This window comes from Hyperolius riggenbachi, chromosome 3 (assembly GCF_040937935.1).
Source record: "Hyperolius riggenbachi isolate aHypRig1 chromosome 3, aHypRig1.pri, whole genome shotgun sequence".
NCBI lineage: Eukaryota > Metazoa > Chordata > Amphibia > Anura > Hyperoliidae > Hyperolius > Hyperolius riggenbachi.
This window is the reverse complement of record NC_090648.1, coordinates 384294090-384311265: the sequence shown is the minus strand read 5'-3', so window position 1 is coordinate 384311265 and position 17176 is coordinate 384294090. Positions and strand designations below refer to the sequence as shown.

The 17176-nt window shown below is 41.3% G+C and overlaps 1 protein-coding gene and 1 long non-coding RNA gene across 7 annotated transcripts in view; one reads left to right on the top strand and one right to left on the bottom strand.

Annotated features, from left to right (window-relative positions):
* Positions 1-17176, top strand: part of LOC137564058 (uncharacterized) — a 265554-nt gene that overhangs the window by 36049 nt on the left and 212329 nt on the right. The gene's annotated exons all lie outside the window — the stretch shown is intronic.
* Positions 1-17176, bottom strand: part of LMO3 (LIM domain only 3) — a 157038-nt gene that overhangs the window by 46352 nt on the left and 93510 nt on the right. For 2 of the 6 annotated variants that reach the window (XM_068277377.1, XM_068277378.1), the window contains exon 2: positions 11785-11998. In XM_068277377.1, the coding sequence (XP_068133478.1) occupies positions 11785-11990 (206 nt within the window). In that variant the 5' untranslated portion in view covers positions 11991-11998. Of the gene's footprint in view, positions 1-11784; positions 11999-12291; positions 12313-12944; positions 12967-13899; positions 14143-15330; positions 15407-17176 lie in introns of those variants that run through there. The other 4 variants (XM_068277374.1, XM_068277373.1, XM_068277376.1 and 1 more) reach the window with 4 other exon arrangements.

Here is a 17176-nt window from a genome sequence, read left to right as displayed (position 1 = left end):
CAAATCACACAAGTGAGAACGGGCCCATAGGGTATTATGGCACTACCGCTTTAAAAAGCGATAGCGCTTGAGCGTTTTGCCGAAATCGCCGGCAAAACGCTCAGATGTGAACAGGGCCTAAACATGCCTAGAATCGCTCTGAAAATCTGCTTCAAAAACCTCTATTGTTTTGCGGATCTGCTAGAGGTTTTTTGGTGTGCACTGGCCCCAATAGAGATACACCGTTCCTGACAATACACTGAAATGGTGGTTTTAAACCACACACAACATATACATTTTACAGATTCATATAAAACAACATACAGCTTTTTTTTTTCTTCCTTGGACTGTACCAGTTGCCTGAATGTGTAGAATTGAAAACCATGCTTTAAAAAAGTAGGAGTCCATAAACACTGCCATGTGAATAAGCATGAACTAGCCTCTTGGCCTTCTTCTTAGCAGAAGACTACAAGTCACAGTCCCCTCTGAACTAGGCTTCAAAATGTAGGGATCTGCCCCCACCCCACCCCCATTTATTACTATAGCACAGATTACAGGTACATTCAAGAAACCTTGATTATAGGACTTTTAAAAATGAGGTATTACCCATTTTAGCAGGGGGCCCAAAACTTCCTCTACTGAGAAAACTATGACAATAACAATTTTGGCTTTCTATGATAGAAGTTATTTCAAATGATTCAGTTTCACATGAAAAGAACTTCTTCTCCATTAACACAGTTACCTTTCATTTTGATGGTCCGCACAGTGAACACAAAATAGAAAGTCTGAGACCTGCAATATGTCACATTTTTCTTTTGCCATTTTTGTCAATTGAAAAAAAATCAGACTGCACAAAATGTTTTGGTCAGTATGAAGGACAAAACAAAAACCTATGGTTGCACATCTTCCCTCCATGTTTATTCACCACACAATGGCAATAGCAAAATGAGCAAAAACAGTTTGTGCAGAAAATGTGTATGGAGGAAAGAACAATACTCTACTCTTGACTGTCCATTATGACAGCTCCAGCAGCTGCACAGTACTCTGTTCTCGCAATTCTATATGACCTCTTCAGCTAGTACACACTACTACAGTTTTGACAACCTAACATGACCCTTTCAGAAGGTAAACCATACTTTGATCCTGACCCTCCAACATGACCCCTGCACCCCGTATGTAATGCTCTGCTCCTGGCATTCTAACTTCTAACATGACCTACTTCAGTAGGTACACCATACACCGTTCCTGACCATTCCACATTACCTCCTCCAACAGGCACACAATACACTGCTTCTGACCCTCCGACAAGATCCCCTTCAGCCGGCACACAACACTCTGCATATAAAGAACAAAATAATCAGCACCACCAGGTATTAATAGATGAGAAAAAAACAATGTCCAAAGTACCAAATGTACAGTATATAGATAAATCAGGGCAGGTCAAAGTTCAAACAGTCACAAATATTCTACTGTGCTTGATTTGGAACTTCACATCAAGGTGTTCACCATCACTAAATCAATAGAAAAAGGCTTACCAGCCATATACAACCCACATTATAAGGTTGTACTCAACCTCAGTGTGATCAGGCTTCATTGGTATCACCTCTAGGTACAGGGTGGTGGAAGCATCCTCCAAAATTACATCAACACAGTTCTCCAAGTATGAGCATATAAAAATATATAAGCAGATCTACATTTAGACTGCTTTTATTAAAAATATATCAGATAAAACAAACATAAAAAGAACACTTACATATGGGACCCATAGCATGGGTGCCCCGAAGAAACAATGCGCATGTGTGCTGACCAACAAATGGTCTCTGAGAGTAAAAGGTGCCGCTTGTCTCCTTCCTGACCGATTTTGCAACCTTACATGATCAGTGCACCATGGGTATTGCCTAGGGGTGATACCTGTGAGGCCTGATCACACTGAGCTTGAGTACAACCTTATAATATGGGTTGCACATGGCTGGTAAGCCTTTTTCCTGAGCACCTTGATGTGAAGTTCTGAATCAAGCAGGGTAGAATATCTGTGACTGTTGTTTGAACTTTGACCTGAGCTGATGTATGTATGTATGTATATACAGTACTCTGCACTAACTCTACATTACAACCCTACACCATTACATAATACTCCATTCATGACCCTTCAGTATGACCATTTAGTATGACCTTTTCAACAGATAAAGGATCTGGTGTGCCTGACCGTCAACATTCCATTTCAGATAGTACATAATAATCTGCTCCTGAAAATCGGACAGTTTTTCCCACTCCAGAAAATAGACAATGCACTGCTTCTAATGCTAGGTACACAAGATACAGTTTTCTGACAGATTTACTGCCAGATCGACTATTTCCAGCAGGTCCGATCTGATTTCTGATCCCCTTTCCGATTGATTTTCCGTTCACTTCTATGGAAAAGTCAGAATCAGAAAACAGATGGGACTTGTTGGAAATAGTCGATCTGGCAGTAAATCTTTCAAAAAATTGTATAGTGTGTACCTTTCATTACTCTCCATTATGGCCCCCTTTAGCGGGTGTACAATGCTCTGCTCTAGACCATTCACCATGACCTCTCCAGAAAGTACACAATTCTATGCTAGTCCTGACCTCTGCAGTAAGTGAATAATACTCCACACACAATGAGGTACACAATACACAGCTTCTGACTTTTTAACATGGTCACTTCAGCAGCTTAACCTATTCCACGCCTCAACCTCCAATATTACCATTTCCAATCCAGCAGCTACAAAACACTCAGATCCTCTAAGAAACCCTTTCCAGCAGGAACACAAGATTCAATTACTGGCCTCTCAAAATTAACAACTTCAGCAGTAGAGGTGGTCAGTGGGTTACTAAAAGATCTGGTATGCATACAAATCGTATGCAGTTTGGAACTAAGTCAATCAAATTCACTTCCTGTGGATTTTTATTTGCCCAAATCCAATTTGCTTGCAACTGAACACAATGATTTCTGAACATTACCAGAGAATTCTGAAAGAAAATGTCTAGAGATCTGCCCGTGAACTGATTCTTGGGAGATAATGAGACATTGGAAACAATGATCAAGACATAAGTTGTTCTGCTAAAAAATTGTTTACATTTTTTTAAGAATACAGTAATAAAGGTAAGCAGTGATCTTCCCTTCCCAGTCCCTGGCAGTCAATTTACGGACAGTCAGGATTGACCCCGTTTGTGTAGTCCCTAAAAGGAACTGAGCACTATTTTTAAAAATCTTGTCAAACAACCCTCCCCCTAAGGTTTTCCCACTAGATACCAGAGAACTGTATTGGAGGTGGAACTAGACATCAAGGAGCTGTAAAGGGGATGGAGGGGGCCACTAGACACCAGGAAACTGTATAGGGGAGGGAGGACTGGATAGTGTAATGGTTAAGGGCTCTGCCTCTAACATAGGAGGGTTCAAATCTTGGCTCTTCCCATTTCAGTAAGCCAGCACCTATTCAGTAGGAGTTCTTGGGCAAGACTCCCTAACACTGCTACTGCCTACTGAGTGCATTCTAGTGGCTGCCTCACAAGCACTTTAAGTCAGACAGTAGAAAAGTGCTATACAAATACTGGAATCAGACACCAGGGAACTGTATAGGGGAGGGAAGGGGGGGGCATAGATTCCAGGGAACTGTATAAGGGAGGGAGGGGGCCTCTGGACACCAGGGAACTTAACCATTTTCACATTTTGGACGTAGCTGCTACGTCCAAAAGGCTGCTCTAATGCTGCTGCACGCTCCCGTGCACGATCGTGCGTGCTCCCATCCCACAGCCCGTTAGCTTGGAAATCAATGAATGGGAACACAGTTCCCATTCATTGATCTATGTCCCCGTTAGAAAGACCGACGGCTTCTTTCAGAAGCCGCGATCTTTCTGGAGAAAAAAAAAGTTTTACCGTCCTCCATTCACATCCTGTGAGAGGACTAAAAAATATTTTTTGACTGGGGCCATCTTGTGGCCAAATAGTAAAACATCTACATACATTTTTTTTTAATAAATACAATTTATTACATTTAAAATTAACTGTTTACTCCTCACACTCCCAAAAATACACACATTTTTTTAATTAAAAAAAAATGACAATAAAAAAAACATAAATAGTTACCTAAGAGTCTGAACTTTTTTTAATATGCATGAGAAGAGGGTATATTACTAATATTTTTAAAATTCTAAGCTTGCAAATAGCGATGGCCATTAGACACCAGGGAACCGTGTAGAGGAGGGAACGGGGAGTACTAGACACCATTGAACTGTATAGGGGAAGGAGGCAGGCCACTAGAAACCAGAAAACAGTATAGGGGAGGAGCGTGGACCAGTAAACACCAGAGAACTGTATAAGGGAGGACCATTAGACACAAGAGAACTTTATAAGGGAAGGAAGTGGCCACTAGACATTGAGGTTGGCCCACGACCTGGTCCCAGTGTTCAATTTTGGCCCACTTTGTATTTGAGTTTGGCGCTCCTGCTCTAAAGGGTGTACAATACTCCACTCTTTACGTGTCCTCAAGCAGTTACACAATACTGCACTTTTGACCCTCCTGCATGACGCCCTCCAGCAGGTACAAAATACTGTAGTCTTCTCCTCACTCTCCAATTTGACCCTCCTCATCATAGATACAGTGCTTTGATTCTGACCTACCAACAAGACCACTCTAGAAAGTACTGTACGCCATACTCCTGACCCTCTAACATGACACTATCTAGAATCTATACAATATTATACTTCAGACCCTCCAACATGACCCCTTTTCAGCAGGTACACATAACTCCATTTATTTTTTTCTACAGCGTCCACCTACAGCAGGTACGCAAGTATTCTTCTCTTGTCTTTCCAACATTACCCCTTCTAGTAAAAGTTGTGTACTAGTCTTCTCCCTCCAGTATGCCGCGCTCTTCAGTTGTATAACGTTTTACTCCTGAAATTACAGCATGACTTCTGACTATAGTACTGTGATCTGAAGCCTTGTTGGGCTGAGCCAGACTTCTGTGAAGAGTTTATTGACAGTTGGTAACTTAATCGGAACTTATCTGATGTTCATTAGCTTATTCTGCTCCTACCATTTAGGTTTGAAACACCTAGTAGATGACTGACTTGTAGAGTGAAGCAATGCATATTACTACAGTTCAGTAAGTATGACCATATTTCCATCAGACACAGAGGTCAACTATAGAATATAATGTACTGTGTTGCTAACATTAGTGAGAGTTTAAACTGTCACTCAGTAGTGATAATTATCTATACTAAGATCACTGTGTATAGAAGTGGCTGGTGAGCCTGATACTACTATGTACAGAGTTGTATGTTGTTCCTGTACATCACTGTACATAAATGTATGTGTGCCCCTGTAAATACTGTATATAGATGTGTATGGGGACAACTGGTAATGCAGCATATAGATGCATACAGTGCTTCAGACAATATTGTATTAAAATGTATTCAAGGCTCTTGATAATGCTGTATATAGATGTATTTGAGGTTTTTGTTAATAATATTGTACACAGATTTAACACGTGAGGAGTAATTCATTAAGCCAAGAAATTGCTAATTGGAATCCCTTGGTGTAGTGCTGTTGCAGTTACATGAGTAGCAGGCAAGTGGGAGTATTACACAAAACAGCAAAACACTATGCTGTTCTGCATACTAGGATGCCTGTCTGGCTGCTAATGGTGCTGCAATGGGCTCCATTGAAATGCTTTGAGGAGCGTAGGGGAACTGCATGTGCATGCATATTTCCCTATTTATCAAATGCCATTGCACTGCTGCTCCAACAGTAGCCTATCACCAAATATACATGGTGTGTGTTAAATGTGGAATTTGAGGGACATCTGGTGCGAAAAATTGTAAAATTTAAGATACATACATAGAAACGTACATTTCTCTTGGAGTAAAATGCACTATACAGGTAATTTACTTTTTTCTATGTCGCAATAGGAAGTCAAAATCTGACAGGTTTATTTATTTTCAAAAGCACTTACTGAATGGCAGTTGTTTAGTCCAACTGCCAAAATAGCGTGCAAGCGAGTAAGGAGGCCAGCTAGAATCCTTATATAGATCCTTTCTATTGAGTGCTTTTGTAAAGAATAAAGGTAATACTGAAAATCCCCCATAAGAAGATGGACTAGTCCAAAACCTGCCAGATCTGTTGGATTTTCACTGCCTACTCTAAGTGACAGAAACACAGGAGAAAAGTAATGTATGATGCATTTTACTCAGGGAGAACAACTTTTCACGATAGTGGGACGTTAGGAAAACAAAACTGTTTTTTATTTAAAAATGTAAACCACTGTAGGCACAATGCCTACATGCTCGCCAGCCTATCTGTGCTCGTTGTCTGCTTCTATGTTTAAAAAGTGTTACCTGAATGAGCACGCAATGGTGTAGCTACAGAGCAAGGGGTCCCAATGCAAATTTTACACCTCCCCCTTCCCCACTATTGCCACCAATAGCACAGCTCAGCTGTACGATATCAGTTTATACTTGTTTCCTGTAGTTTTTACATTAATCCCTACATCAAGCATGAGAAGCTCTCTGTTGGCAGGTGAAAAGCTGTCATGAATCATTCAGTGATACTGAATGAGTTAACCCATGCACAGTTTTGTGCACATGGGATAATTAAGCATAAACATAAAATGAATGTAATGTTTTTACATCATGAGATAAAATACCAGCTAAAGCCTAACAATATAAGTTAAAATAGGTGTCGAAAGCTCTGAAAATATAGTGCATCAGGCCTGTGGTAGGTAGCCGAATCAAACTGTAGTAAGCAAGACGACTCATTTTTTTTAAGTGTTTTTGATTTCTGGATTTTGAAAAGCTGCTACATATTTAAAAAAATGAATAAGAAATATAATTTATCTTATTAATTATCTCATCTTATTATTTTTTCATCTTTTCTTGCATATTAACTTTTCAACGCATGACTGTCTGCGATTAACAAAGTTTAAGATTCCCTTTGTGACTTTATTTTTAGTATTTTACTTACCTGACATTCTGAAGGTATTATTCTGAAAAGGATTTATTAAACTTTTTTATGAGTTATGCCATCTATTTCTTACCTTATAAAAATGCTTCAGCATTTAGAACAGCTTTTAAAAATGTATTTGCCCTTATTAAGACTGAGGCTGGTTTGCTAATTTATTATAGTATCTCTTTTTCTTTATTACCGTAGGTATTATACAGATAAGTTGAGAAAGGATATGAGCTAACGCATGAGAAAAGCTTATTGCATCAGTGCAAGTGATAGAAAATAAGTAGGGATAACTCAGAAGAAAAAAGAAAAAAATGTGTGTTAGGGTCCTTATTTTCACTTAAATACATTTCCAGCAAGCAACAAGTAAAATAAAAGTACTATGAACTTATGTACAATAGCCCATAGCACGCCATGTGAAGGTATAAAATCCACAAACTTTCAGAAAGACAGGTACAGCAGCTGACGCATTTCAGATGCAATGTCTGTAGTCACAGCCACACAAAAAAAGTACTAGAATTAAAGTGAGAGAAATAAAATGAGTTATCGTACATTAATGAGGAATATTTTAATTTGAGGCTTCTTTATTTGTAAAGCACTGAAAAGTTGTTCTAATAAAATAAATATTGGTTGAAATGCAACCATTCAAATTAATTGAAAATGTCCACTTATTTATTTTTAAATCTCTAGAACCTGATTGAGAATTTCTAGTGAAAAGTCGCACAGAAAATATTTCTCCCTATATAGCATTGGAGCTTAACTTGTAAGCACTAATTTGTGACGTTTTCAACAACCCAAGTATTCCTGACCTGACCCAGGCAATGAATGCTAATTTGACTGCTGGAACATTTGTTCTCTATTGCATTGTTAAAAATACATACAACACATACACTCCACTTCCTCCTGAAAGTTATGTGCACAGTTTACGTTGTAATGAAATGGTCCAAGTGTCATGTGTACACATACACTGTATAAATGTATACACACATAAATGTGCAAATACTGTACAGAAATACATGTAACACTTGCAGTACACACGCATAACGTGCATTGTACACTGAACTGTATGCACATACATACACATGCTACACACATACACATTTTGTACACATACTAATTACACAGTGGAACTGTGGAATGTATGTAAATTATTATGGAGCACAGCTATGGTTTTATTAGACCGGACATTCAATTCCATAAAACTCAATGAAAACCGTTTGAGAACTACGATACATGCACATTTTTTTTTAAACCACAAATTTTCCTTCTCTAGACGAATGATCCCAGGAGATCCATAGAGGAGAGGGTTAATCAACCAACATTTGCATAGCTTTGTGCATTGAGCAGTTAAAAGCAATTGTCTGCCACAGCCTGACTGATTATGAATATTGTTTCTATTTACATTGTTTCTAATCTCTACTAGTGGAAGACCCAGGTGAACTATCAGTGTCAAGGAGCTATTGATCATTAAAGCGGATCTGAACTCAGAACTTACTCTCTCCTCTAAACGATAAGCAACAACACCTTTAAAGAGAAAAAAACAACTTTGTTACAGCTAATACAAATCTTGCAATAAATCTGCAGTTTGTCTACTTCCTGCTTTCATGGAAGCAGATATATTGTGCTTACAAATTAGATCTCTGCCGTTACAGTCAGCTGACACAGCTGAGGAATCAAATTACTACTTGTGCTTAGTCACAGATAAGGGGGAATTAGACTGGTTAAACTCTCTAAGTAAATACAGGGTGCATTTCTGTATGTTTTCCTTCTGTCCTGTGCAAAAGTGCAGGTCCACTTTAACCTGACTTGCCATATACGGTACAGTATATAGCTTAACTTAAGGCTACTATATACTGGTAGACATTAAACAATTTGGCCACTTAGAAACACTCTTGATCAATTTCTGGTTGGAAAAAAAACACTGTGTGTGTGTGTGTGTGTGTGTGTGTGTGTGTGTGTGTGTGTGTGTGTGTGTGTGTGTGTGTGTGTGTGTGTGTGTGTGTGTGTGTGTGTGTGTGTGTGTGTGTGTGTGTGTGTGTGTGTGTGTGTGTGTGTGTGTGTGTGTGTGTGTGTGTGTGTGTGTGTAGGTGGGGATAAAATGACCACAGTAAGAGCGCAGTGGGGGCGTGATTGACAGACGCACAGCTTTGCACTGTATAACATAGTACAAAGCTAGTGGTAGCTGTATTCTGTTTGACATCCTGATATCATATGGTGCAAGGCAGTAAAATGTTCTATGATTTGCAATTAACTTTTAATTGGGGAAGTATCCATTGTTGGTATTACATATCTAATAGTCTATGGAAGCCTCAATAAGCAAGTTAGAAAGTGCTGTGAGATTGCAATGAATAAGGAGACAAAAGGATTGAATACATGGTGACATCCCTGAGCTGACAGCACCACAGACACCAATATCTCAGCTGTTGCTGTAGAACCACAATAAACATAGGAGAGAAAATGAACTGTGTTATATGTTACTCCTCCGCTGTGTTACAGACAACCAGCACAGCAGAGAGCATATCGCATTTGTTCTCCTGTTTCCTGCCCTCTAGAGGGAGCCACATACATCTCTGTTCTACTCCAGTACTAAAAATCATAAGACTGTCTCCTCAGCTGAAAATTCGTACTTCCACTGCATTTTTTTTTTATCATGCAGTAGTGACACCAGTGATTGTCAGCTCATCAGGCAAATCTATCTCCACCCCCCAAAACTATTCATCATGCTATCATCCAGTAGTGATATAATCATCCAGTAGTGACATCACTGACTGTCAGCTCATCATTTAAGTCAAAGTCTAACCCCAAAATATCTCATCATTCCATAATCTAGTAGTGACAGCAGCATTGTTTTTTTTTCCAGTCCCCAGCCGAAACTAGCTTTACACCCAGAATTATTTATCGTATCCTCATACAACCATGACACCACTGATTACAGTCCACTCTATAGTTGACTTTAGCTTCTCTAACCCTGCCCTCCAACCCCCCCCCCCCCCACCACCACCACACGCCAAAAAAAACACACACACACCATTCATACCATCATCCACAAGTGACTGCAGTAACTGACAGCTCTTCAGCAAGGTCTAGTTTCACCTCATGCTCCTCGTGGTACCCACTTTACCACCATGTAGTCACAGAAGTGGTTTTCAGCTCTTCTGCTTCCCATAGGTTGTCATACCATCATCTACAGCAGTGTTTCTAAACTCCTAAGCTGGGTCTAGCTTTACCCAGCATTACTAATTATACTATCAATCAACAGTGACAGCAGTGATTGGCAGCACTCCAGTTACATTTAGTGTTACGCTAACATGCATTATACGTTTATCTAATAATGATGACTAGAGTAGTTATCACCTCTCTGAGTCTAACTTAAGTTCCCCTCAAAATTGCACATCTTACCATCATCCAGTAGTGATCACAGTAACTGTTTCCAGCCAAATCAAGCTTTATCCTCAATATTGCTCATCATACTATCATCTAATAGTTACTGTACATCCATGATTGTAAACACTACAGCTACATCTAGCTCAACCGTCAACATTACTTTTAATATCATTATTCAATACTGACCCCAGTTAGTTTTAGCTCTCTAGATGGGCAGATATGTTTTTGTTCTTCCCCCTCCACCAACACTACTTATCATACCATTATTCAATACATTCAGCATTGATTTTTAGCACTCCAGCCAAGTCAGCCTGAACCCCTAATACATAACTCATCATATTGTCATCCTATAACAACATCAGTGATTGTCAGCTGCTCAGCCAAGTCAAGCTTAACCACCAAAATGACTTATTATACCATCATCCAATAGTGAAAGCAGTTATTGTCTGCTGTCCAGCCTTTACCCTCAACATTACTTATCATCTAAATGTGACAGCAGTCATTGAAATGTCTTATATTCCAAATGCAGAAACGGAATTAACCCTAGTTATATCAATATATGATCTCACCCAGTCTACCTGTAACTGTAAATATATCTAAAATTGTAATAAGGGTGCCAGAAAGGACAGATAAATATGAAAAACAAGCACAGACGACTTAAGATAGACCTACTAGAATGCAGCTCAAAAATGTTTAAGTCAATAGAAGAGTTGGAAATCTACATTAAGCTAAATGGCAAGTATTGTATAGACACAGTTGGAGTTACGGGTTTTCTTGCACAATTTGGATAGACACAAATGTGGTTCCCAGTTGGCTCCTATGGGTTGTATAAACAGAGTTGGGATTGCCATTTGGGTCCCAAGACTTGGATAGACACAGTTGGGGTTTGGGATTGGCTCTTAGAGATTGCCCAGACACAAATGGAGTTGGTGGTTCAAACTAGACAAACAGGTTGCCCTTCAGTGATTGAATAAACACTGTCAAGGCTACATGTTGGCTCTCCGGGACTTGACAAACACAGTTGGGGTTGCTACTTGGCTATAACAGATTGGATAGATACAGTCTGAATTGTCGCTTGACTCTCGGGGATTATGGTTTACCTCTGAGGAATTTTACTAACAAATTTGTGATTACAGGTTGGCTCCTAGGGGCTGGATAGACACAGTTTGTGTTAGAGGTAGGCTCTCAGTGAGTGGATTTTCACAAGTAGGGTTACAGGTTGACACTCACACATTGGATAGACACAGTTGGTATTGCCAAATTTGCTTTTCGAGGTTTAATAGACACAGTTTTGGGTACAGGATTACCCTGAAGTATTACATTAACATAGTTGGGGCTATGGGTTTTCTTAGACTGTAGGATTGTATAGACACAGTTGGGGCTGCTGTTTGGCACTCAGGGATTGGTTAGAAACAGTTCGGGTTATGGATTGACACTCAGCTCTCACCTCAGGTAGTCCCTTCGACACAGAATAAGATTGGCCTTGGTGTATAAGGTGGAACCGACCTCCCCAAGGCGACAGTCACAGCAGGCACACTTCAGACAGTCTTCATGCCAGTATTTGTCCAGAGCCTTCAGCAGATAGCGGTCTTTGATCTTCCGGTTGCAGCCAGCACAACCTTTCGGTTTGGTGTCTGGCTGGACAGAAAGCATTTGTATATCTAGTGACAGAATACAATTATGTTACCCATATTATCAGACAGCATGTTATAAAGCTCTTTCTGCATCATTCCATCTGTATGCTGCAATCCACTTATCTGCCCTCCCCAATCACTCAAAGACTGCCAGAATAACATTATAGACTGCCTTTTCAGCCAACACTTCCCAACACAGAAAGACAAAGTCCTGACCCCAAACCTCCTGTGGACACACAAGATACCTTCCAGGGAGGTGACAAACGATGAATAATTCTTATCTTGAGAATTTTGCAGAGTGGAGAGAAGCTGCCACTAACCTTTCTGTTGATGCTGACTTAACAGGTTAAAGGAATCATGATTAAACAGAGAAGTAAATAAGAGGCTTTGCTGGAGCTCACAAGCTGTGAGAAGCATCTCATTTAATTGCCCAGATTGTATTGTAAGCAGTGTGCACGGCTGATTGCACGCATTATTCTCTTGTTCTGCGTCACTCATCCGCGCACTGCCAGCACCACAAGTTTACAACAAAGTACAGCACCAAGTATGTTCCCTATCCAGAAGGAACATAGCTCCCCCCTCCAACCCACCTGCCTGTAGAGTGACAGGTGGGTGTTTAGACAAAATCTCTGTCTCCTCTCTCCCTCATCCTGGCCTAAAATCTGTCTCAGTGTCTAGTGGTCCCCCACAGGCTGCGTCCCCTCAGGAACAACAATGCACATCCCAATTCAGGTCTCAGAACTGAGGGCTACCCAACTCCTCCCTTTGGCCCCCCTTTCCTGAGCAGTGGAGCTGGGAACTCATTCTCCCCTTCTCCAATGCAGCTGCAAGCCTCACACACTGACATTTTTCCACTCTTATCAGTTTAATTACAGTTACCATAGCAGCAAAGTGCTGCTGCTTGGCAAAGGCCAACAAGAGATTTGCAAGACTGAGTTCAATTTTGACGCAGCTCAAATACAAAGATACACACAGACAATTCACCCTGAAGAGACACATAACAGACCCCCAACAGAGTTACAGTTAGTGTGCCAACAGCAACACCAGCAAATGCCACCTTGTCGCTGGTAGTGTGGTGGCCACTAAAGATCCAATTTCTAACTAAAAATTGTTCGAGCGATTAGAAATTTTGATCGGAAGGGAAATCGTTCACTACACCATCAACGAACCAATCCTTGCTTCCTATCTATCATGACCAACAAGAAAAAACAAATTTTGGTCCGACGAAAATTAAATCGGATGATTGTTTTTATAATCGTTCATAATTGATCCTGCCCATTAACAGAGAATATTTACAACCAATCCGATCAGAATTTCTGATCGATTGAACGATTTTTCGCTAGAAATTGTATCATTATTGGCCACCTTTACTCTCCAACTGGCATTGTTATCAGTACATAACACATATAAACAGACAAAACAGACATACGCACTAATACACACACTGTGCACACACATCAAACAGATTCAGAGCAATCACACAGTTACACATGCATAGAGATCACTCATGCAGACTTTAGCACACGTAACTAACACAGACAGTCACATAACACATAGACACATATTTATCTATACACAGACACATACACTGTCACATTGGCAACACAGAGACACTCATCCAAATCTAAATACACACTATATATACACACACATGCACTGCACACATACAGAAAACAAAGAGAGAACTTACAGATAGGCAAATACACATACATACACACACACCACAGAGGAAAAGACAGAAACATGCATACATAGCATTTAGATACATAAACATGACATACTCATGCCTCACACCACAGAGCGAGACACACACACACAACACAGACACATGCGCATATAGATATAAACAGAGAGAGAGAGACACACACACACGACTCCCTAAATACACACAGATACACACAACACAGACACACACTGCTTTTACCTACCAAAACTTTTCTCCCTTTTATGCATGAGTCGGTGAGAACAGCCCTTCATTGGGGAGCAGCTGGGGGTCCCGGCGTGGCTCTAGGAGCAGCTGGATGAAGCTATTGTCCCCCTGACACAATGTCACACACAGCACAACACAGTGTGCAGCCGAGGCAGCCCCTGACAAAGCCACATGCTCTGTAACTCCAGAGTAAATCCCCTAATCCTGCTCTCCCAGCTTCCCTCCAACAAATGATGAGACTGTCACATGCAGCCAGTTCAGCACTGGGGGAGGGGACAGCTCCCAGGCAGAGCCAATACCAACTTCTGCTAGGGAGGACATTGTGACCCCCCCCCACCCACCAGCCCACAGGCCCCAGCAATGGCATTCTTCAAATGTTAGCCCCCTTCAGACCACCCGGCACTGAAACAGCTCCACAAGCTGAAATTCGCTTGTTATTAGTGCTGTAAAATCAACTCGTCAGGAAGACGGAGCAGGAGCTGATGGGCTTCACTGCCCTACAAGGTCCTCCATTCAACAAAGGAGACTACATCTACAAGGTGACGGTACTGACCTCCAACGCTGCTACCCCACATGTCATCAACCAACAGCCACTGAAGCTTAGTACCATTCATCATCTCACATATGATTTACAAATGCCTAGCAACACACATTTTACCTGTCATCATCTACAAGTGTCCAGCACCACTCATATCACCAATCACACATCCAGTACCACATATCTCACCCACTTATAGTCATTTACAAGTATCTAGCACCACACCTCTCGCCTAACTAATGCCTGAAATCTCACTTATCGTTATCTGCAGGTGTTCACCACTTTACATTACACCTATCATCTACAAGTGTCTATCAGCTCTCAAATCATCTGTAGGTGTCAAGCATGCAATATCTTACCTAACATCATCTACTGGTGTGCAGTACCAAACCTCTCATTCATACTCATCATCTACAAATGTCTAGTAGCTCACATCTCACCCACAATCATCAACAGCTACATAGCATTCAAACCTCACTTATCATTCAATACGTACAGGTGTCCAGGACCTCATCTCACCTGTTATTATTTACTGATTACCAGCACTCCACATCTCACTTTTCTTCATCTACAATTGTCTGTCACTCTGCATCTCCTGCATCATCATTTACAGGTGTGCAGCACCCCACACCCCACTATTCTTCATCTACAGGTATACAGCACTCTGCATCTCATGTCATCATTTATAGGTGTGCAGCACCAGGCATCTCACCTGTCTCTTACAGGTACTGTACTGTACACCTTCCCTGTCTTCATTTACAGGAATCTAGCACCCCTCACCTCACATTTCATCAGCTACAGGTGTTCACCAAACCATACCCTACCTATCATTATGCATAACTGTGTAGCACCCCACACCTCACCTATCAGATAAAGGTTCTCAGCACATACCTCAGGAGGACAGTCAAGCAGATGCCAGTATCAGAAACCAGACATCCTCTAACACAAGAAAGGTCACCTAGTCATTACTGCACTCCAAAAATCTGCAACTGTCGAAGTTGAAAGCAGGCAGGTGCTCCATCATATCTCCACCCCTAACTCCCCCTCCTTGCCTACCTCTATATGCAACTGCCTCTTATATAGTCCTTGCACTGCGAACAAATGGCTTTCTTTTTTTATGAACAACGAGAAGACATTGAAGATGACACAACGGTGGAAGCTTTATGCCCTTGTGCTTTTCAAATGATGCAGTTCCCTTTTCATCATTAAACAGTATGATAATATGTTTATCTCCCACTTCTAAGCATGCTTATAAAAACACACACCTTCATAGTGGTGGTCAAAACCTGAATACCCATACAAACCTCAACACTAGACTACATAAGAATGGACCCCAGCATCAAAGCTAACTAAGTCCTTCAACACATGCAATAACACCAAAGGACTTACAACAACACAACACCAATACACTAACAACACAGATGATCTAATCCTCGGTTACATTGAACCCCAATATCTCCTTTTTCTGCTGTGCCTTTCACCCCTTTTCTTCCCATACACCCCCCCCCCCCACACACACACACACACGCACACAATTAAACTGACCCAACAAATAGGCAACCCCCCCTCCCCCAAAGAGACTCCTTGTTGGCCCCCGACTCCTCTCTAAGATAACTCTCGGTCATTTTCCCCTTCTTCTTTTTTGGGTGTAAATTTTCACATCCTAGTTATTACAGGGAGATTTCTAGACATAGTTTAGTGTACAGTGCTCTTCAGGTCTGCCAGCCAGGTGATCATTATCATTTGCTGCCACATAGTTTTATTCTCATTGACCACAATGCAAATTATGAGCATCATCTTAATACTCAGCGCTATGCAACTATAGGCAACTGCCAGAAAAACAATTACACCTGCAGAAGCCACTAGCAGCTGTTATCTCTACTTAAATCAGCTCATCATGGGGCCATTTTCCGTAGAATCATCACAACAATGCCTTACCACTCTCATGTACCTGTAACCAGTAATCCATGTGTCTGATGCTCCTCTTATATCGGTCACCAGAAAGTCCCATATGAATCCTCTTCCTAACTCTCCCCCCCCCCCCCCCCCCCCCCCCACACACACACACACACACACCCACACACCATAGTTCTGTGCTTTTCCTCTCACAGTCTTTACTATTATTATTTATCTTTACATCAATCATCACCTCAGATTACTACCAACATTGATCATCATCCATCAATCCTCCCTTGTTTTCTACCACAGCAATGTGAATACAAGACACCCCTTGTATCTACGTTCCCTCCACCCCTGTGTCATTTGATTAACCTCCGAACACCCCAAATCTCCCTTTGCTATGTAGCACACCGTCAAGTATCTATGATGATGATTTACCCTGGCATCATCGAACCAGTAAAAAAAGGGCCTATGCGGCAAGTGAACTAATTAGGTACCAATGCAAAATATCGGGAACTGGGTGCTGGAGCGGAAATTTGGGCGCTGCTATAAATCGGGGGCCGCTGGCGCCTAATGCCGATATTTACAGGCACCTGTGGCAGTGCCTGAGAATTTTTTTTTCTTTTTTTGCTGCGGGTGCGATGTGATAATTGCATCGTACTGCGGCTAGTGGAAACGGGCCCTTAGATAACTAGTGTGTGGGGGGGGGGGGGGGGGGGTGGAAGCGTTAGGTAGGGTTAGGGGTTAGGTAGGTAGTTTGTGCGGGTGTTTGTGTAGGTTTAGGCATTAGGCAGGTAGTGTGCGCTGGGAGGGGTGGTTGAGGATAGGTGTCAGGTGG